This window comes from Syngnathus scovelli, chromosome 8, assembly GCF_024217435.2.
Source record: "Syngnathus scovelli strain Florida chromosome 8, RoL_Ssco_1.2, whole genome shotgun sequence".
NCBI lineage: Eukaryota > Metazoa > Chordata > Actinopteri > Syngnathiformes > Syngnathidae > Syngnathus > Syngnathus scovelli.
Window position 1 is genome coordinate 12,018,756 of NC_090854.1, and position 20,891 is coordinate 12,039,646.

Genomic DNA, 20,891 nt, shown 5'->3' on the forward strand with positions numbered 1-20,891 from the left:
CAATGCAATTCTAAAAGCAAACAAAATATTACAGGAAAACTATTGAGAAAAAAACATCAAGTAGCCCCAAATTAGATAATAATAAACATTTGGGCACCTAATAAGAATCTGTTTGATCTTTTCAACTACTACATGTGATAGCATACTCAAAAACGTGGCCCATTATTAGTCCCGGAAACAAACCGCATGAACTTCCTCATATCTAAGGAGTCAACAACACTCACCTAAAAATAAACAGGAAGGTTAAAAGCTTTTGATCAAAAGCCAATTTCAAAGGCTTGTACTTAACGGAATGTCCAGTTTGCCGTCGCATTTGGAGTTGCTTTTATCTTGCTTCCATTGCAAATAAGAATCGGTTCTCAATTGCCTTACCTAAATGAATAATTAGACATTGCTGAAATAATTCCGCCAGAGGAGTTCTAATCAGGGATGCTCGCCACATGACCCACGATAAATTGGGACTGTTGTGAGTCCACAGTGTAGGATGTGGGCGGGATTTAAAAATGATTTGCTTCAAAGTGTCAAAGTGCTTGCAAAGAGCTTATTAGTATTTTTTATACTTCTTCTGTGTGATGTCAACAAAATGGATGTCACTGGCAATAGGAAACAAGCAACCCTGGTGAATGAATACATTTTAAAAAGTATACGCTTCTATAAAATTCTTTTAATCGTCCCCAATGGATTGTAGATTAATCTTCCTATGGGATTTGCCACCATTAGAAACAGCACTGATTTAATTTGGTTCAAATTGTCCTACTCTTTTAGCTCAGTCTGTTGGTAATTCACAATATTAATTTGTCAGAGAAATAATTTGTACGTACTTAACATACTCTACAATACAATTTTATTTAAATAAATGTGTCCCGATACTAGTATGTGAGACTTTTTTTCTCCTGGTTCTTCCTATGCGAGGCTCTTTCGTGGCACGGCGTCTCCCAGTGGCGCCCTGACGTCACTGCAGACTGAAGTGTTCATAAGCGCCACAAAGCAGCCTTCCCTGCAAAAGCGACATTTTTTTTTGTTGTTTACCCCCAACCCCGCTTGAGCTGCCAACTAGAATTTAAGTCAGCAGAAAGCTGTTTAGCTCAGGTTGATGGAGCATTTAATAGGCAATGTCTGCATTTATTCTAGACGTCTACATCGAAAACAGTTTGGGTTTTCTGTTGAATGATTTTTTGGATTAATTGCTGTGGATAACTAATTTTCTTTGGTTGCTTAAAAAAAAAGATGCTTTTGTGATGATTAAGAATGTGTTTCTATAGTATCACACGTCACTTAATCACTGGGACTGCTTTTCCTAACCTGATATAAATCAAGTCTGTTAGGCCACATCATTAGAAACACATTGACATGTCTTCTTTCCTCAACATGTGTGCGTGTGATCCATTCCCCGCACCATTTGCATACTGTAAATCGCTAACGTGGACACTTATTGACTCGTCGAAATGTTCGTCAGCATCCACGAGAGCTAAAGGCTCTGTCGTTCAGAGCGCAATCTCAAAGGAGGAGGAGATCAGAAACGGGAGCCAGCTGGCTGATGGATGAGGTCTTAGGCAATCGTTTAGTCTGTTTTGTCCTTTTGAGCTCAGCGTCAAAGCCAGTGAAGAGCACACAGTGAGGCGCACTGCTGCATCCGTGACATCACGGAGGGGGGGGGGGGGGGGGGGGTAGTAGATGAATACAGTGACGTGGCTTGGGGCTGGGTGATCATCGACGGGGTAAAATTTCCATCCATCCATTTTCACTGATAAGAATAAAACAATATAATCTTCTCCTTGCAAATTCCCCTCGACAGCTTTGTTTTTATCTATTGTGACCTTCGAGTTCTGGAAACATTAATCACCAAATTGTTACAGAAAATATATTATTTTAAAAGTGTTATGGTAACACTCCATAGGTGCTAATCTTGAGTAACAAGGGAAGACGTTAGCACAAAACTAAAATGTGCGTTAGCAGACGCCTTTTAAGTCATCCCCTGTCTCTTATTGGTAGTTTTTCCTCTGAAGCGGTGGTTTCTTATGTAACAATTATGATGTATGGGGCCAGTTACAGCTATTTTTCTTGAACAGATCACCTAGGAGTATTTTAAGGAATATGACATTCATAACTGTCACCTGTGTTAAGAGATCAAATAAAACTGCAAAACAGAAATAATAGTCTAACTACTCACCCTTTGAAGATGCCTGATGACACATGATGAGAGAGAACAGGAAGTTGTTTGCAGAGCCACACTGTCACCTAGGAACACAATATTTTGAAAATGCAGTTATTTTCATGCATTTTTCGCATAATAGGAAATAATGTTGACAATTTATGTCAAGTGAAGGACCATTAAGGAGGAATGCAGAGTAACGGAGACAAAAAACACAAAGCGCAGATGTCTTCATAAAAGTTTTATGAAGTAAACAACCAATGTTTTAAGTTCCCTTTTATTAATGTTCATTCAGGATTTGAGCAACTCATTTGACATCTTTCCTCTGAAAGACTGCAGTGCATTAGGTGTTGCTGTTTTGGTTAGCAATGGGGTTTAACCAGGCTCTTTCGAGACATTACCCCCGTGGATCTGGGAAGTACTTTTTTTCCCCCCGTCAACAGAAAAAGGAAGGGTCAAATTGAGGGTTAAGTGGATGACACACCCGGCTTTCAACTGAGCCACGGCGGCTAAAAGAGGAACAACCATTTATTTTATTCATTCATTCATCTTCCTGTCTTATGTCATGTGCAGTTAGACATGCATGTCATGTTACTGGATGCATTGCTTTTATTATTTTTTTTTTCAAGACTTGAATATGAAAATTATGAACGAATATATCGTATTACGAATGAAATATCACATTTATTTCAATGAGAATTTAGCTCATTAGGGACTCGTTACACCTTCGCATCAATAAATTCTGTGATCTAATTTATTTTTTGGGACTTTCGTGCTTTATTAATCAATTTGTCACAGAGTACTTTATTAATTTACTCATCATTTCTTCTCTTTGCTGACTCCAAATGAGGTGGTGGGATTTGGGAAGCTCGCTTACTCACAGTTAAATATCCGGGGCTCATCGTGGGTGGGATGCTCCCTGATGCAGTTTTATTCCCACCCAGAGGAGATTAGCGAACAAAAACACACACACAACCTCTTTCGATACAGAGCTGCTGAAGATACCCTGGTTGCCCGTGGCAACAATAGCAGGGCTAATAAAAGACAAACACGGTGTTCATCTGGTAAAATAGAGAAACAGCGAACGAAGTGAACGTTATAGAGCACGATTTTATACCAGTGCCATCGAATGTGTTTACAAATATTGATGTGGCTTGTTGCTATGCCACAGTGGCCTCCTTTTGATGTCTAACTAAAACATTAGTGACCAATCTATACACTGCAAAAAATGGTCATTGCGGTCAGTTCTTGGTCAAAAGAAGAAACGTCGTGCAGCCTCGACTCACGTAGTGATCATTAAATTAAGCAATCATCGGATTAGAAGGTTGCAATAGAAGGAGAGGGTCACTTGATTGACTGCTGCTATGGAGCCTTGAGGTGAATAAAGAATCCAGTGTGAGCACGACTGTGCTCACCTCCTGCTGGAAATAGCAAAGAATGCAGGTTTAAGGTTTTTTCTTCAGCTCGAGCCAAACATTTAACACAGTCAATACCACTCAATCCCTCGGTTGGACTGGACTATATAGAAAAGCACAATGAAGCTGCTTCGAACAAGCGCTCATCCTGACCGGGGTGGATTAGCTTCAAGGTAGTGGGAGAAACAGAAAAACTCAAGGGAGGGTTAGTTTTTTGGAAAAAAACAAAACATGTTTTTGCTCTCTAAAACTAAAAAAAAAATAGTCATAGAGGAATAAAGCCTTTAATCAGCGAGGTTCCTCTCTGTCTGAGCCACTTCTCCACGGGCCTCTTTGCGGGAGGCGCTCCGCTCATCTGCTGTCTTTCCACAGCTTTCGCAAGCGAACAGAATCGCATTAGGGGTCTGGCTCTGCATCTATTCATGTCGCTCATACGATACATGGATGTATTCAGTCCATTTGGAGAAAAGGATCCATGGATTTTCTGGGAGGGGGGGGGGCTTATCATGCGAGGTACTTCAAGTCCATCCCAGCTGACTTTGTACACATTGGACACGCCGTCTGTCATGCTTATGTACACAGGCAGAGCTAGAGGGGGGGGCAAGAGGGGCACTGGCACCCCTGAAATAGTCTCTCTTTGACATTATAGTGTTTTATGGCATAAATTATGGGCCACGAAAATAATTATTGGATGTATTAATATCGTAAATTATTGTTTTGTTGAGTAACAGTAATTTACTTGCAATTTGTTGTTCTATTTTTATCTGTCTATCTTTAAGAGATTATGGGTAAAATCCTTTCGTAAAGGTTGGTCAGGAGTTACACTTCATTAATGATTTTATCAAAACAAGAAGGCGGGTGCTTGCAGGTGTTGCCTTGATTTGATTGCATACAACTAAACTTAATGGGGATAATCAACGTGAATTATTCAAAAGTCGTTTTGAGTGTGTGCGTTGGGATGTGATTCTCTTGGCATTTGGCTTTTCTATAATGCATAATCACCATGCTCATGAACAAGATTACAGCGTTTCATAACACACTAGAAGTCTTCCTGTTATTCAAAAGAGATGAAAGAGAAAGTGAACTACAGTGATAAAGCAAGGATCACGTTGGTCATGCACATTTTATGAAGGGCTGGAAAGTGATCCGAGCCCGTCTCCCACAAAGTATAACTCAAAGTAATTTCCTCCAAATTGTACTTACAGATAACTTTGGATGACATTCTAATTAAGATACGGCAAGTTAAATCTTTAATTGACCGGATTTGATGGTGATCTGCTATTCAAATTTGAAATAAATCAACTGCTTCCTTTAACGTTCATATTTAGGAAGAAGTTTTTATGTATTGTGGGTCAGCTTTAAGTTAATATGGTGACATGCAAATAAAAGCAAGCATTTGAAATTGTTAGATTGACATAAAAAATATCCTTGAGGCATGCATATGACTTAATTGTAACGCTTGGGTAACTTGTTCATGAATTGTGCAGCATGGTTCACCCACATGGCTCTCGACTACTAGTCCGATGCGACTGCACAGCCATCATTTATTCATGCGATGGGGAGGAAGATCATTTTCACCGTCTACCGGAGGGTGAACTCTATTTAGCGTCTCTGCAAACCTGAGTCGCGCAACTCAAAAGCATAGCGCTTGGGAAAAGAAACGAGAAATCAAAGATCACGGGATCTATCACGCTTCGGTTAATGCGAACGAAAAAATGGATTTAAAGGGACGGTTTGTTCTTTGGGGCGAAAATCTTGAGGGCAAATCAACTGAAACTGTGAGTACTGAATCAACAGGTTGTTTGTGTTAGCTTCAATAGCAGCATTTTTTTTTTTTAACTTGTAAATTATATATCTATCAATAGCCACAATCCTTCAAGGTAAAATTATTTTGTGATATATTGCAGATATTTTACTGAACAAATATGAACGTTACAAAAGCCCTTCACTTTTGCTACTCCAACAGCTCGCTCTCTTGTGCACACACATCATTTTGGATGCAGTAAACGTGTTCTAAACATACACCGCAAGGCCTTTTCCAAGCAAATGCTCTGTGTGTCAAATATAAATCCATGCAACTGGAAATTCACACAGCCCACTGCTGCTTTGGGGAAACAAACACGTTGCCTCACATGAACGAGAGGAACAGTGTGCGCCAGAGGAAAAAAAAACAATATTTTCGATAGCTCGTCGGCTTGTTGCATTTTATGGCAAAACACTGCTGTGCTGCTGAGGAGAGGGCATGATATTCTTCACATCTCATGGCGCCGGCACGTGTACACATGCGAGCGGGGCATGCTCTCGGACACAGGCCGCATTAACAAAGCCACCCATGCAGACGCGAGAGCACTGCACACAACTTATTATGGCTGCTACAATAACTAGGGAAGCATTAACAAGCAGGCTTTGAATAATGGATGCAAAGAGCCCTGTTACACGGAAAACGAGCTTTTGAAGTGACATAACTTAGTGCCACTGCTCTCAATGTGCAGATACAAAGACAAGGAAGAGCTCAAGAAGAAAATTATTCTATTATCGGTATGAAGACACAAAAGATGCAAAATTGCACAATTTCAAATCAAGAGATACAGTATGTATGGCCTTAGTAGAGTGAAAATTGTATTAACCATGATCTAGTTAAGGTGAAGACTTTGAAAGATCACGTGGCCACTGGCAGAGCTAGAGGGAGAGCCACAGGGGCACAACCCCCTCCCAAGGCCAGATAATAGATTTTTTTACAGATCTTCATCTTTCTTTGAGTTTTCTGAAAGATGTTTTGCATTTGTAAATAATAATAATAATAATAGTAATAATAATAATTGTTTGGAGACCACCTGAGATATCCTTGGCCAAAATGGTGTTTACCTCACTCTTCTCCAATCACCTTGTGACCCCCACTCACTACCAAATTTGATTCTCATGAATATGTATGAAGGATAAAAACAATAGAAAAAAATGCTTTACCCATTTGAAGCTAGCTTGTCAATGCGATGACAACATCACAATGCACTCAAACACAGATGTCCTAATTGAATTGAGAAAAAAATTTATTCATGCAAGCCCTTGAATATTTCCACGCATTAAGACCCCGAAAAATTCCTGGAAGTGCTTCTTACTTTTTTATCTGCAAGTAGTCACCGAGGACAATTTCGGTCTCGGTGACACGAAGTAACGAGACAGAGACCCGCTGCAACGCGTGGCCTTGGATCAGGTGAACTACATTTGTGAACAAAGGCTGCTTTTATTCTCTGATAAACTTCACAGAATCCATTTGAGTTTCGCATTTGCTTTTGAGTGCATCTGATTAAAAGTTCTTGAGCGGGAAATTTGTCTTTTAGAATGTGCTGACTTTGGAGAAATAAAAGCCAATTTCATGCCTGTCACAAGTACAAGCATGAGATATGCTTATGTAATTAATTTGGTTTGTATTTTCATACTCTACATTGTCCAGTTGATCGTGTTGGGATCGCTGATCACTTTAGCCTTTTATCACACGCCAAAGCCTACAGCTAATTTATTTCCATTATAATTCAGATATTGAAATGCAGAATATATATATATTTATATGTTTGCATTTTGTTGCTAATAATATCAACCCCCCTTTGAGCCCATTTCAACTCACGCTTCAAGGGACATATAAGGACATGCAATTGTGTCCTAGTTGAAGTATTTTATGCATATTTAATCACATATTTTGAGGTTAATGAATAAATCTAATGTTGTTTTGGTTCATAGAGAACATGAGACAGTCCGCCTCATAAAAAAAATGTCTCATATTCTGCGTCGTGATTTAAGCGTTTCAAAAGGTTTGTTGTGTTGCCACAAGTCTTTAGTGTTTTTCCACAAACCGCATCTCGGTTGTTTGTGGAGCTGAACAAGCTCTGGCATAATGCGATGGAATAGAGTCAGACTGACTGACTGAGTGACTGACTAAGCAGCGTGCGTGATGTGCTGCTAACGCTTACGCATCACGCACCTCCCTAGGCGGAACAAAAACAGGTCCCCAACAACCCTGTGTCATTTAGCCAAAGTCTAAATAGTTATTTTTCAAGATGCAGTCCATTACCTCAAATGACTGAAGTACCAACCAAGATGTGCTAATGGAGGTATTGATATTTCCGAAGTGAGCCGCACATCACTAATTTTCAGTCTCCATGACACTGTTGTCATGTAAACAGACAGATTAAGTGGGGGAGCCAGACCAGTCTTTAGGGTATTTCCAATATTTTTTTTTCACATCTCCACCCATACCCTGAAGTGTAGTGACTCTTAATCAGCATTTTTTTAAACATTTTGGGGATTTTTTGTTTGTTCTGCGGACCCCTTGAGATATCTCCCCCCCCTAAATGAAAAAAATCCTAGCTCCGCCAGTGTGTCCTCCTTATGACTATAATGCTTAGTCCAGTCTTTAACCTGTCTTTCTCCTTAAGTCCCCCGGGATAGGATCCAGACTGCCTTGAACAGGATAAGTGCTATAAAAAATGTACGGATGGATGGATAAGAAATGTCATGTCTGAAAGTCTCAAAGGAAAAACCATTCTTCAAACTTCATCTTGTCTGAGTCAAAATTCCCCCTTAGGGCCACGACTTTTGTTTTTTGGCGCTCTCGACTTGATGCCTCTTCCCTTCTATCGTCTGCAGCCACAGGACCAAGTCGTCAGGCTGGCCGCCCCCTTCGGGGACGTGGAGTACCTCGCAGGGACCCCCCAATGGCTGGGACATGGGCAGCAATAGAGAGGGGCGTGACTGCTACATCAAGTGAGTGTTTTAAAAGAGCCCCCCCCCCCAGATGTTTCAGACCACTTGGCAAAGCTATGATTATTCCAGCAGCGTCACCGCCTCCACGGCATCTCCATCTGTGCATTCGGAATACTGATTCGCTTTTCCTTACCCTGCTGTGCACTCTCTCTCTTTCTTTCTTTTTCTCTGTGCCCTGCACACCACACTCTTCCTCTCACACACCCACCACACTCTGCACGCAGCCTTCTGTATGCAGGACTTCTTTTTTTTTTTTTTAAACTAAATTTACCTGCGCTGCAATTTGATTTTCAAACTGCTGCTTGGCTCATTCGTCAGAAGATTCCGGCTTAATGAACTGTCACGTGAAGGTAAAGAGATGCTAAGTCTGTGTTGTATATGTGTTTTAATAATGGTGAAATGTTCTATAGATTGGACTTCACAGATAAACCGATTGACATTTTTTATCTTTAATTCTCCTCTCTGTCCTGAGTATTTACGTGATGCGCCAAAGAGGAGGTGAAGCCAAGTCACACATGGGTTGTAGCCCGGCGTGCGTGATGTGAAGAGGTGTTATATAAGAAGTGAGAGTGCTGGATGCAGTCAGAGAGTGCATCTGCATCAGGCAGATTCACGGAGGCTGTTCCGGCGTCAGACGTGGCTCATCCAAATTTTTGGGAGACTCATGAATAATCAAACGTCCGTTTGTGTGCCCGTCACAGAGGCCGGCGGGCACAATGCAAGTCGGTAGCATTCCTTAAAGGAACGTGTCTGCATGACAGCGGCATATATAAATAAACCAGTGGGCATTTAATATTAACAGTGTGACACGGTATTAAAAGGATGTGATGCAGTCCAGGGAGTGATTTTGCAAGAGTGTTGATTTGACAAAGATGGTTTTGATGGAGTACTGCTGAATATCATGTCTGCTAAGCATCAATATGTTTGTTTTTTGTTTTTTTTTTAAGGATTGACGATAAAATTTGTGTATTGACCATATATTCTCAAAACTACTCAATCCTCAACCTTTCGCGGTAAGCCGTGTAAGGTTTTTCTAAGCTGCGGGTAACTTAAGTGGGTGTCTGACAAAAAATAGCGCTGTTGCCATTTAAGGAGACAATGTTGAAGGGAGACACAAAATGTTGAAAGACAATTTACAGTTCCGTTATAATGGCAGTAAGTGGTTTTAGATATGCAAAGCGTGACAGGACAGCATCATCTGCCTCCCCCCCCTCCCCTACCCTCTACCACCTCTCTACCCCTCCCTCACCTTACCTGCTTAAGAGTGCTGCTGGTGTGGCCAGCTATGAGCTTGAATGGGGGGGGGGCAGATATTCAAGATGAAAAATGTTGAGAGCACAAGATGCAAAAAAGTCTGAAAAAGAAAAAAGTGACAGTGGTGGAAGTAGTAATTAGTAACAATATTAATTGATTGTTGAATCATGCAGTTCTTTTTAAGCAATTGACGTAAAATGAAACGTTGATATTTTTCGTTCAGTTTCTTGTTTGCAAGCATATTAAAGCTAACTATTGTGTGGAAGGATAATATATATCATTGTAAATATTTTTGGGGATTTGATTTCCTCTAAAGATCCACAAGTGAGGTGCATTTTGAATTCTGTGTGTAAATGAGCAGAGTGATGCAAAATGTCACACACATTATTGTGTTGCCACTCGTGACTAGCAACAACGCCGTATTTCGTTTTTAAATATTGACAAATGGAGGATGAGATTTCAAACAAAAAGCAAAGCAACATGAGTCATTCGCTAACACGGTTTAAAAAAATAAACAAGAAGCAGGTGTGAACAGAGAACAAAAGAGAAACACTGCTCTGTCCTTTCCAAAATGTAAATTATGCCTGTTGGAACAACAACTGTTGTCGGCATGATGCCGCGGTTGTCTGAATTTTGGGGCACGCCGCATTATACAAAATGAAATCCAAATGCAATGTTGTCGGTGCATCTTTTTCTAGGTGTCTTTCTAAAAATCATCAAGGAGCTATGTAGCTGCTAATGTTTATAACTAGCTACGTAATGGGAATGAAGCCATGTTAAGCAGGTGGCCGGCACCGGGGAAGGGACTATACAGGTCCATATGCTTTTGGCAATCTGTTGAGCTCCTCACTTGAGGAGGATTAAAAAAAAAAACAATGACTGATGTCAAGCTCTTTTAGCAAGTGAAGAATATTAAAAAATTACAGGGATGAGCAGGCCTTCACAGCCTCAAGCCCATCACGGACAAGTGAAAATGAAAAGGCACGCCGGATGGACTCGATGCACGAAGGTGGAAGTTAATCACAACGTCAGAGTAGAGTTATTGCATCTATACATTTCTGCCAGTCGGGCGAAGGCTGTGAATTATTTCAGGACGGGACTTTCATCACATAAACAGTATGAGGTGATTGATCTTGCTCTGACCTTGTGCATCGGGAGTTTTGTGGTGCGTCATGCAACGTCGCATCAGCCATCAAGTTTTAAGTGTCGTCACAATGAGACAAAATGTCAAGGTTTGTTTTTGGAAGTGGCCGAAATGACCCTCAAATAACCCCATCAAACAAGAATGGGAGACTCTACTCGTCTTCAGGATAGTTTTTTTGTGGGTCTACTCTTGATAAAAATGTCAAACGTGAAAAAAGCCCTAAAATTGGTGGATTTATTTCGCCAATAAATAATATTTACAAAGAGGGAAAAGGACATTTCAAGAAGCCCTCTATAACACATGTTGGGGCTCAAATAAAAGCTGTGCTCTGTTTCATGGCCACACTGTGCTACTGGAAGATAATAAGGTTCCAATTAAAAACAAAATTGTAAACATTTCCAAGAAGCGTGATACCAGAAAGCTACATTTTAGCCCCAGGCCATCACATAAAACAAAATGTCCCCTCCTGAATGGAGATTACATTGTAAATGGTGTTGAATGGGTCTGAGTTGTTATTAAAAGCAGACAGTAAATGATACACTTCTGAACCTTTTGACTTTAATATCAATGCTTGCCTAACAGAGTAGAATCCACACATAAAAGACTCCTTTGTCTGTCCAAAAGTTTCAAAAGCTATATTTTCAAGACATACGTATAAGAATGAATTGACTCCTCAACATTCTGCAGCACTTTTCCCTCTTTTCTTGAATTTGGCAACTGACAGATTTTGCTGTGTCTTTCTTTTGTCACCAGTTAATTGTTAGTCATTATTGTGGAATAGCACACGTGTCAAGAATAAATGCGAATTACACACTGTCTGCCTCAGCCCAAGGCTTTAATTAACCAACATTGCTAGCAAGATGGGATTAAGCCGTTCAGAAAATGGATGGACGGATGCTAGCAAGATTCTGCTTTTGATTCTGCGCTGAGAAAGTCTTCCGAGGGTGAAGGATGGAAAATAAAAAATGCTTTGCACTGCGCTGATGCTGAGATTGTCGTAGAAGATGCAAGGGCTGTCACATTCCCACGAGAGACGACATTACATGAGAACCTGGTGTTTTCGCTTTCATTTTAAATGAATCCATTCTCACGGGGACATAACTAGTTCACAGTAAAACAAACGAACATAATGCTATGAATCCTTGTCTTATTCTCACAGCCAATTCAGCCAGAGCAGCTCCCTGGAAGAGGTTCGCCTAGATGGAGACAAATTTGTGCCACCAGCACCCCGGAAAGTGGAGATGAGACGAGACCCGGTGCTTGGCTTTGGTTTTGTGGCAGGCAGTGAGAAACCCGTGGTGGTCCGCTCAGTAACCCCAGGTGAAATGACTCAGCTTTTACTACGATGGTGATTCATCCAATCATCGGCACCTTAGGAAATACTCCATAGAAGTAGAAATGACAAATCTAGGGCAGGCTTACTTAAATGATTCATCAATTCCAACAAGACTGTTTTCTTGAATGTGAACAGGGGGTCCGTCAGAAGGCAAGCTCATCCCAGGGGACGAGATCATCATGATCAATGATGAACCAGTCAGTTCCGCACCCAGGGAGAGGGTTATTGACCTTGTCAGGTAGGGCGACACAAGAAGAAACTTCTACTCATCTGACTAACACAGTCTGGCAGTTCTCATGCATTTTCATGCCAACTATCAAAATGTTCAAATCAGCTTGCGATGCACCGCGCATGAGTAAGATGGTGGCCATTGTGCCTGTAAACAGTTTATAAAAGCTATATTTATGCAATTAGATGTTTTTTCAAATGGTCTTAGAAGAAGACCTCATGCAATATTTATATGTTTATATGTAGTTTGAATTACAGAAGAGTAGAACCACTTATGTCATACAATTTGCAATTTGAACATTTCAAAATTGTCTTTTTTTTCTTTTTAATGTATTATTTATTATTATTATATTATTTCTATTTATTATATTGTTTAGTTTATTTTTAATGTATTAATTTGGATTTTTTTTATGTATTATTTATATTCCAAATATGGTTTCAAAATACTATGTATGTCGACTGGCAATGATGATTCAAACTAAAGAATTTGGTTTAGGGAGGAACATCTCAAATTTGGTAATATTTGGTTAGATGACAGGTCCTTTTTCCACAAAGCATAAGGCTGTGATATGCTTTATTTTACAGGAGCTGCAAGGAGTCCATTTTGTTGACCGTTGTTCAACCCTACCCAGTAAGTATCTTCCAGTTAGATGTTCATTTGTTCGCTTCTAATGTGAAAATATATCGTTAGCCAAATGTACTGCCAATGTATTCATTGTGAGTCTTATCCATACCTCAGATGAAGTCGATAACAAGTCAACTCTTCGTCACCACAATGCAGAATTGGAATATTACAATTCTCACCAGTAATCAAGCATTAATCAAAGATGCCTTATTGGATGAAACTATTTCACGGATTCAATGAGCAATTAAATTTGTAGCGAGATTTGAATAGCAGAAAGGAAAGGCTTTGTGTTGAGTTTCATAATACTCGAGAGAACCAAGCAGCTCTTCAATTCCGGTTTGTAATGACTTCAATTTACCAGACGCTTCTTTGCAGCCTCAATGACACTCTTGATGGTGACCAAGGTTATTAGGCTTCAAAGGAGGATACATTTGGACTGTGGTTTAAGATGAGGGGGAAAAGTATATCGGATTCATTTTAGAAGGGCCTGACTGTCCTGTTTTCTTCTTTCCCTCCCAAAGTCACCCAAGTCGGCATTCATCAGCGCAGCCAAAAAGGCCAAATTAAAGACAAATCCCGTTAAAGTCCGCTTTGCGGAAGAAGTCATCATCAACGGCCAGGTTCCCGTAAGTCTCACATGCGCTCAACGTTTTTGTGTCGACACAGAGCAGATAAGCCAATATTTCCTTTCATCACTCGGGAATAGAAAGCGTGTAGGCGTGAGTGACAGATGGAGGCACATGCTACCCCACAAAGCACTTGACTGGTTTGTAAAATGTGTCACAAAGAGAGAGCAACTATAGTGTGGGAACGGATTTGGGAAAAAAGGCTGATACATTGTTGTAATGAACCCTTGGGCTTCAGACAGCTAAGACAACAAACTGTGACTCTGTCGTGTTAAATCAGAAAGCGTATCAAAGAACAAAAATGAGATGCTCAGCTGACCTTTAATGTTACATTTTGTGGAAACAAATTGTTTGACTATCATTATGAACTGAGTGAAACCCTAAAAAGGAGACTGAAATATTTTGTAAGATTTTACGTGAAAATAAGCATCTTTTTGACCTGTGTCTCCCCACGGCTTAAAAAAAAACCCTAAAATAATGTCTCTATTCTTCTGCGTTTTCCTCTGCTGAGTTATTTTTGTTTACATTCCTTTCTCAGGAATCTGCGAAGGACAACTCACTTCTTTTTATGCCAAATGTTCTCAAGGTCTACCTGGAGAATGGCCAGACTAAATCATTTAAATTTGACAGCAACACATCTATTAAGGTAAGGTGGCCACTCTGGAATATAATTATATGATCTGAACCGACTTTATATTACTTCAACAGAACTGCTCACTGTGGCCTTTCGGGTTATATCTGTCGTCAGATTCTCACTTTAAATTGGACTAACCCTCGTTACCTGCTTTACTTTGAAATTGTTTTTGCATTCATGTTTGAACAGGATGTCATCTTGACACTACAAGAGAAGCTGTCCATTAAAAGCATCGAACACTTCTCTCTGATCCTGGAACATCGAGCCGAAGGATCGGCCAGCAAACTGATGCTCCTTCATGAGCAAGAAATGCTAACTCAGGTGACGAAGAGGCCAGGGTCACACAAGATGAAGTGTTTTTTCCGCATCACTTTTGTCCCAAAGGACCCTTTAGAGCTGCTTCGAAGAGATGCAATAGCGTTTGAGTACCTCTATGTCCAGGTGAGGAACAAATGAGAGATTAGATGCATGTTTATTGAACTAGTTGTGAGCAGTCAGTCAGTAATGTAACCTCTTGTCCTCTCTCTTTCTCTGTTACATCTCAAGAGCTGTAATGATGTGGTACTGGAGCGATTTGGGTCAGAGCTGAAATATGACACCGCCCTCCGTCTAGCTGCCCTGCAAATGTATATTCTAACCATCAATACCAAGCAGTCCCAGAAAGTCTCCCTAAAGTATATTGAGTAAGTAGAAAAGATTTCAAATAGCTTGACATGGTAAGGGAGAGTCAGAGCCGTTGAATTATTTACTTTCTGTTTCAAATCCAAACGTATTTTGAAAAATCTTCCCACAATTCTTCTCACGATTGATTGACCTTTTGTAATGTTTATGAATTGTACATCCACAGGAAGGAGTGGGGGCTGGCCTTGTTCCTGCCTCCCGCAGTGCTGTCCAGCATGAAAGAGAAAAACATCAAAAAAGCACTCACTCACATCCTCAAAACAAACCAGAATCTAGTTCCACCTGGTAAAAAGGTAACAGCAAAAGACTCACATTCATAGTCTTTCATCTCCATTTTTCCCCTTTACTCTCTGGACCTAAAAGAAATCCTTAACCTGACTAAGATACACAAGAAGTCGCTGAGAAATTCTGCCATGAATCATTTCTGACTGTATCTAATGTTGCATATTCCAGCTGACCGCCTTGCAGGCTAAGGTCCATTATCTGAAGTATCTCAGTGACTTGAGGCTCTATGGAGGTCGGGTGTTTAAGTCGACACTTATTGTAAGTGAAATTCTTCTTTATGCCAAACTCCTTTTAACGAAATGTGGCATGGACTACTCAGTGCACTCTATATGGGGAAGTGATAGTTGTGCCGATTCTATTCACAGCAAGGCGAGAAGCACACTGAAGTGACCTTGCTGGTTGGGCCCAGATATGGCATCAGCCATGTGATTAACACCAAAACAAACCTGGTGGCACTCCTGGCTGATTTCAGCCACGTCAATCGCATCGAGATGTACGCGGAAGATGAAAATAAAGTTCGAGTGGAGCTACATGTTCTGGATGTTAAGGTTGGAATCAGTTTCGATGTTGTTAAAAAAATATTCAAAAGGATCTTTATGATTCATTTACTTTTCTGCCTCTTTCACAGCCGATCACTCTCTTAATGGAGTCTGTTGATGCGATGAATTTGGCCTGTCTGACTGCTGGATACTATCGATTACTGGTGGATTCTCGCCGTTCCATCTTCAATGTGGCCAAGAGCACAGACAGTTTGGATAGAAGTATGTCCACGAAGGCCGTTTCAGTCAGAGGTGTCAAATCCAGGTCCAGAAAAATGAATCACTACCACAGTTCAGTTTTAGCCACAGGTGATTCAAGCTAGCTCCCGGCGCAAGCCAAACTGTGGCAGGGTTTTTACTTTCTGGACCCAGATTTGACAATTCTGATATCAGTCTTTCATTGAGTTTTTTTTTTTCTTTTTTCATTTGTGCTTCTATGTGCAGGCCACGCAGGAAGGATCAAGCAGAACTACCAGGCCATCGAGTGTACATATAGCACACCCCAAAAGGGATACGAAGATAGAAACAACCAGAGGTGCAGCCAGGACTTCTCAGACCAGGAGTGTGAATATCTGGACCGCAGCAGATGTGAAGGGCAACCCTCCTACATGGCAGAGATCCACCAGGCGCAGCATTCCACACACGTGGTTGAAAGGGCGGAGTTCTGCAGGGTACCATCCACCCAAACATACCTTAATGTCCCAAGAACCAAAGGCCAAGAACCCTGTAGGAATGCAAAGGTGTCTTTCATTTTTGGAGATCCTCCCTTAGACACCATAAACCCCCAAAATCTGGGCTACCAGAGACTGATGGATGACACTTTTGAGATTATGGACAATCACAGCCCGATGTACAGGCGACTTGAGGAGGACTACAAGATGATGGATGCCCTAGAAGACGGCGACGGATATCAGTATTCCACCAAAATGTTTGAGGAGCCGCTGCTGCACGATATTTGCTACGCAGAAACAACGGATGACGCGGAAGACGAGGATGACATCAGCTGCGAAGAGGACTTGGTGATGAGTGACATTGACAAGCCTACATTGCTGTCCCTCTCAGGGTCCAGTGATGACATCATTGACTTGACCTCGCTCCCGCCGCCACCGGAGGGTAACGACGAGGAGGATAACGATGTACTGTTGCACTCGCTCAACCTGGCCATTGCTGCTCCTCCTCCTGGCTTTAGGGACAGCTCAGATGAGGAAGAGCAGCAGGAGGCTGGGAGTCAAGCCCAGGGGGGTCGAAATGACGTCCCAGTGTCCCTCATAGATTCAGTGCCCGGCCACAGAGCTCAGAACCAGGGGGAGCCACTGGACGAAGCAGTTGTGTCCACCTTGCAAGCACTGGCGGCCCTTGCTGCATCCGAGGAACCCGCGCAGTCTGAGAGCAGCACAGGTTCCCCTTTTACTATTGTAACATTCATTCATTAACATCACAAATACTCGAGCCATTCACTTTTCATTTGTTGCTGTTCATTTTTTTTCCAATAAAGCTCATTTTGTTCTATATTTCCATTTGTGTGAGTTTCTTCAGTCATTCGTGCATCATATTCATTTTCATTACCTAATTGTTCATGTGATTTGTTTATATTTGGCAACAATTTTACCTATACATTAAATCTTTGTTAATACTGTACCAAAATAATGGTAAATAAATACCTGGTGAGCTTTTTAGCTACTTTGGTTAGAGTCTTTTGCAAGATTTATCATTCAAAGTAAATTGTCAGGGCACTGAAACAAAAAAAATCTAAAAGTCCATTTCAGATGGCACTAGCAGTTTTACAAATGATTTTTTTGTGCTATCAAAAATGAACTCTTCATCCATTCTCTCAATTACCATCTTTGCATTTCACTCATTCTCTTTTCCGAGATGTCTACAAAGAATGTTCTAATAATGTTTTTGTCTTTGTGTGGCGTACAGGTGTAGAAATATCACGAGCGTTTAGTCCGGAGTCATCCGATTCTGGCAATGAGACAAACTCATCCGAGATGACGGAAAGCTCGGAACTAGCCACCGCCCAGAGACACTCGGACCACCACTTGAGGATGCATGTAGCAGTGACGGATGGTTACCACGCCACCAATGATGAAAAGACAGAGGGACTTGGTGAAAGTGTTGCCGGGACCATACAGGAGCATCAGGGTGAGGAACTGAAATCCGCGACCAATGCCTCCTCACAGCTTTTCCACTCTGACGGTGGTGAGATGGAGCCAGAGACAATGGAAATTAAATCAGTCAGCGAATACTTCACTAAGATACACATCGACTCGATTATGAGCAGGCACAGAGGAAAGCAAACGGATTTGGAGAACCGAACCCACCGAGACACCTGCGACCCTTTGGAGAGATCCCACGTGACTTCCCAAGAGCTAGCTAAGGAAGAGCCGCTGCATCTTGTTGGGAAGTATAACACCTTCACGGTGAGGGATTCCTATTACGTCAATCAGCTTGATCTGGGGCGAACTCCCCTCAAAGAGCGCCATCAAAAATGGCTGCACAGAGCGCCGGGAAACAAAATGGACGATGCTCTCTCTCCAGAATATGTGAATGAGTCACAGGCCTCCCACACAGAGAGGTTGACAGTAAAGGGAGGGAAACAGGACTCAGATGAAAGAAGCCAACCGTTAAACAGCCAACTCCGCTCTCCCTCCAAACGACCAGAGGGCGTTGATACTTCACGGGACGGCGAGCAGCAAATGAAGAAGACGTCATCGGAGCAAGACGTCACACGGCTATACGAATACCATTTGAGCAAGCGCATGTCGTCTTTGCAGAGTGAGGGGGTTCATAGTCTCCAAAGTTCACAATGCTCCTCTATAGATGCCGGATGTAGCACGGGGAGCAGCAGCTGTGTCACTCCAATGGATTCTCCCCTTTGTGTCACCGACAACACGCATGTACTGTCCGACTCCTCGCTGAAGGGGTTGAGTTATGTAACTTCTGCTGAGGAAAAGGCGTATGCGTCGCCGGGACCAAATAAAGAACCCACGCAACTAAGGAAGAGCCAGGCAACGACCAGTGCCGACTCTGGGTTTGGAAACAGCCGGGACAGTGGTCACAGATTATCAAAGATAAAAGAAACCACAGGTAAAACTACGTAATGTCATGCCACTGACTCACTCGCGCACGTTCGAGAAATCAAATAATGAGATTGTCATTTGGATGCTTAACGGTTTTCTGTTTTCCTCCTCCCCCTAGTGTAGCCTGCGCACAGCAGAGAACGCTCGGAGAAGAGACATCTTTAGCGCTCTGTCATGAGACCAGTAACACCACCACAGTCATGTCACCATCGTTATTAGCAAGCTGCACGGAGCCCACTGGGCTAAACTGGGACAGACCTGAGTCTAGCCCATGTGCCCTGCCTTCTCCCTCGAGCGGATCCTCATGTGACCTTCTCAAAGACAGCCTCAGGAAGCCACGCAGGGTTCCTATGCGTAGGAGAAGCTGGAGCACCATAATGCCGGGCTCCAGGAGCTTTGAGGCATTGTTAGAGAGGACCAAAGCCACGTTCACGGGGAAGAGCGCCGGTCAGAAATTGGAGTCTCAACACCGCTCGAAAGCTCAGCGCATACTGTACGCCAAAACTGTCACCAAAAGCTTGTCACACGGTTCGGTCACCCTAAATTCAGCATGTGGACGACTGCCACAGTCAGCAGTAGCAGCAGCGCGGCTGGACGCAGGTGCATTGAGATGTCGTAGGCCGGTCAGTTGCTGCTTCACCTGGAAACAGAAGAACGTCGATAACAGCGAGCCCTCCCAGCTCAGGTTCTCTGTCGCCTCGATCGACCAGAAGAAGGCTGGGCAGAGTAGTGCGGTAAAAATGAGCCTGGAGGAGAGGTTGGCTCATGTCAATTCAATGAAGGGAAAAACCTACAGCCTTCGAACGGGGTTTGCTCTGGCGCGGACGGACGCTTTAGAGATGCTTAGCCTACTGCGTTCCGGCCGCGTGACTAAAGGCAAGAACGCAGAGCCCGGCCCGACGGACACGGAGACCTTCTCTCAGCTGCTCATCACGCAAGCTAAAGTGCTGAGCGGCGCCTGCGCTCAGATGGCCGCAGAGTACGGCAGCCCAGAGGAGTTGCTGCTCACGCTGACGCACAGTTTCCACACACTCTGCTGCCTCACGCAGGCCTGCATGTCCCTCGAGGAAGGCCTGCGCAGCGACACCGAGCGGCGCCGGTTGGCAGCCAAGGTGGACGAGGTGCTCATCAACTACGTGTGTCTGCTGAAAGCTGCCGAGGCGTCTTTGGTCAGCTCCCCCGAAGACCCGAGCGTGAAAGCGCTGATGCATCACTCTGCCAACATGGCTGCCATCATAGACGCACTAATCCACTTAATGACAACACTGTGCTACAAATAACGTAACCCAATTATTGATTTGAAAGCCATAACGTAACGAGACGTGGGTGTAACTACAAATGTGAACTGCTGTGAGAGAAAATAAATGCCTTGTGTACACTATATTTTATTAAACAATGTAGAAATATTTGAAACACGAAATTTTAAAAAGATTTAAGCCTTCTAAGACGATGCATACAGACCTCCACTTGAGTATTTAATAGTACATATATTATAAGAAAAATTCTAAATTCTATAATGGTTGTATTAAAGACTTCTCATAGTATGTTGTTTTGTAAAAAAGTAAAAAAAAAATATATCTATATAAATATATATCTACTATGGTGGGGAAATATTACGCACAGCTGTGGACAAATCATTGCACATGAAGCGATTAAATTAAAATAATGCACTTTTTCATTTGCTGGGTGATTACTGTACATGTATACTGTGTACACTTTCCCTGTCATGTTTTGGTCAACTTCATTAAAACTTTAAAATACCTCAAACAAGTCTACAATGTTTACTTTTATGTATGGCCAAAGCACAATTTCCAATTTATTAATTCTGCATTATTTTGCACAGGCACATTTCTAATGTGTACTTGTCTCTGAGCCGTCCAACCAGAACAACACAAGCTGAGAGAATGATGAGTTTGTTGATTTGCATTACTCACACACACACACACACACACACACACACACACACACACACACACACGGTCGCATGTGTCATTGCATAACTATGCAAAATAATTCATGCTTTTAGCATTTACTCTAGCTTGAGTGCTGGTGGTGCCTTTTGAATTAGTGATGATGATGGTGGGCTACTTCAGCATGAGTATTCAGAGTTAAGTGTCAGAGCAGCATTTCG

The 20,891-nt window shown here is 42.1% G+C and overlaps 2 protein-coding genes and 1 long non-coding RNA gene across 6 annotated transcripts in view; 1 reads left to right on the plus strand and 2 right to left on the minus strand.

The window, feature by feature from the left end:
• The window catches only part of LOC125973629 (rho GTPase-activating protein 6), a 25,973-nt gene extending 23,786 nt beyond the window's left edge, over window positions 1–2,187 (minus strand). Inside the window, exon 1 of the mRNA XM_049728017.2 lies at window positions 2,171–2,187. The gene's annotated coding sequence lies outside the window, so the exon portion shown is untranslated. The remainder of the gene's footprint in view (window positions 1–2,170) is intronic.
• frmpd4 (FERM and PDZ domain containing 4) overlaps window positions 1–20,654 on the plus strand; it is a 25,480-nt gene extending 4,826 nt beyond the window's left edge. For 2 of the 4 annotated variants that reach the window (XM_049727992.2, XM_049727993.2), the window contains exons 2-16: window positions 8,209–8,325; window positions 11,883–12,043; window positions 12,195–12,297; window positions 12,873–12,918; window positions 13,434–13,538; window positions 14,077–14,184; window positions 14,362–14,613; window positions 14,719–14,855; window positions 15,020–15,146; window positions 15,307–15,396; window positions 15,504–15,686; window positions 15,767–15,899; window positions 16,122–17,075; window positions 17,601–18,767; window positions 18,884–20,654. In XM_049727992.2, coding sequence (XP_049583949.1) covers window positions 8,209–8,325; window positions 11,883–12,043; window positions 12,195–12,297; window positions 12,873–12,918; window positions 13,434–13,538; window positions 14,077–14,184; window positions 14,362–14,613; window positions 14,719–14,855; window positions 15,020–15,146; window positions 15,307–15,396; window positions 15,504–15,686; window positions 15,767–15,899; window positions 16,122–17,075; window positions 17,601–18,767; window positions 18,884–20,040 — 4,840 coding nt within the window. In that variant the 3' untranslated portion in view covers window positions 20,041–20,654. Of the gene's footprint in view, window positions 1–8,208; window positions 8,326–8,388; window positions 8,676–11,882; window positions 12,044–12,194; window positions 12,298–12,872; window positions 12,919–13,433; window positions 13,539–14,076; window positions 14,185–14,361; window positions 14,614–14,718; window positions 14,856–15,019; window positions 15,147–15,306; window positions 15,397–15,503; window positions 15,687–15,766; window positions 15,900–16,121; window positions 17,076–17,600; window positions 18,768–18,883 lie in introns of those variants that run through there. The other 2 variants (XM_049727995.2, XM_049727994.2) reach the window with 2 other exon arrangements.
• Window positions 9,578–20,891, minus strand: part of LOC137840502 (uncharacterized) — a 36,013-nt gene continuing 24,699 nt past the window's right edge. Inside the window, exon 4 of the long non-coding RNA XR_011087185.1 lies at window positions 9,578–9,679. This is a non-coding gene — a long non-coding RNA (uncharacterized lncRNA). The remainder of the gene's footprint in view (window positions 9,680–20,891) is intronic.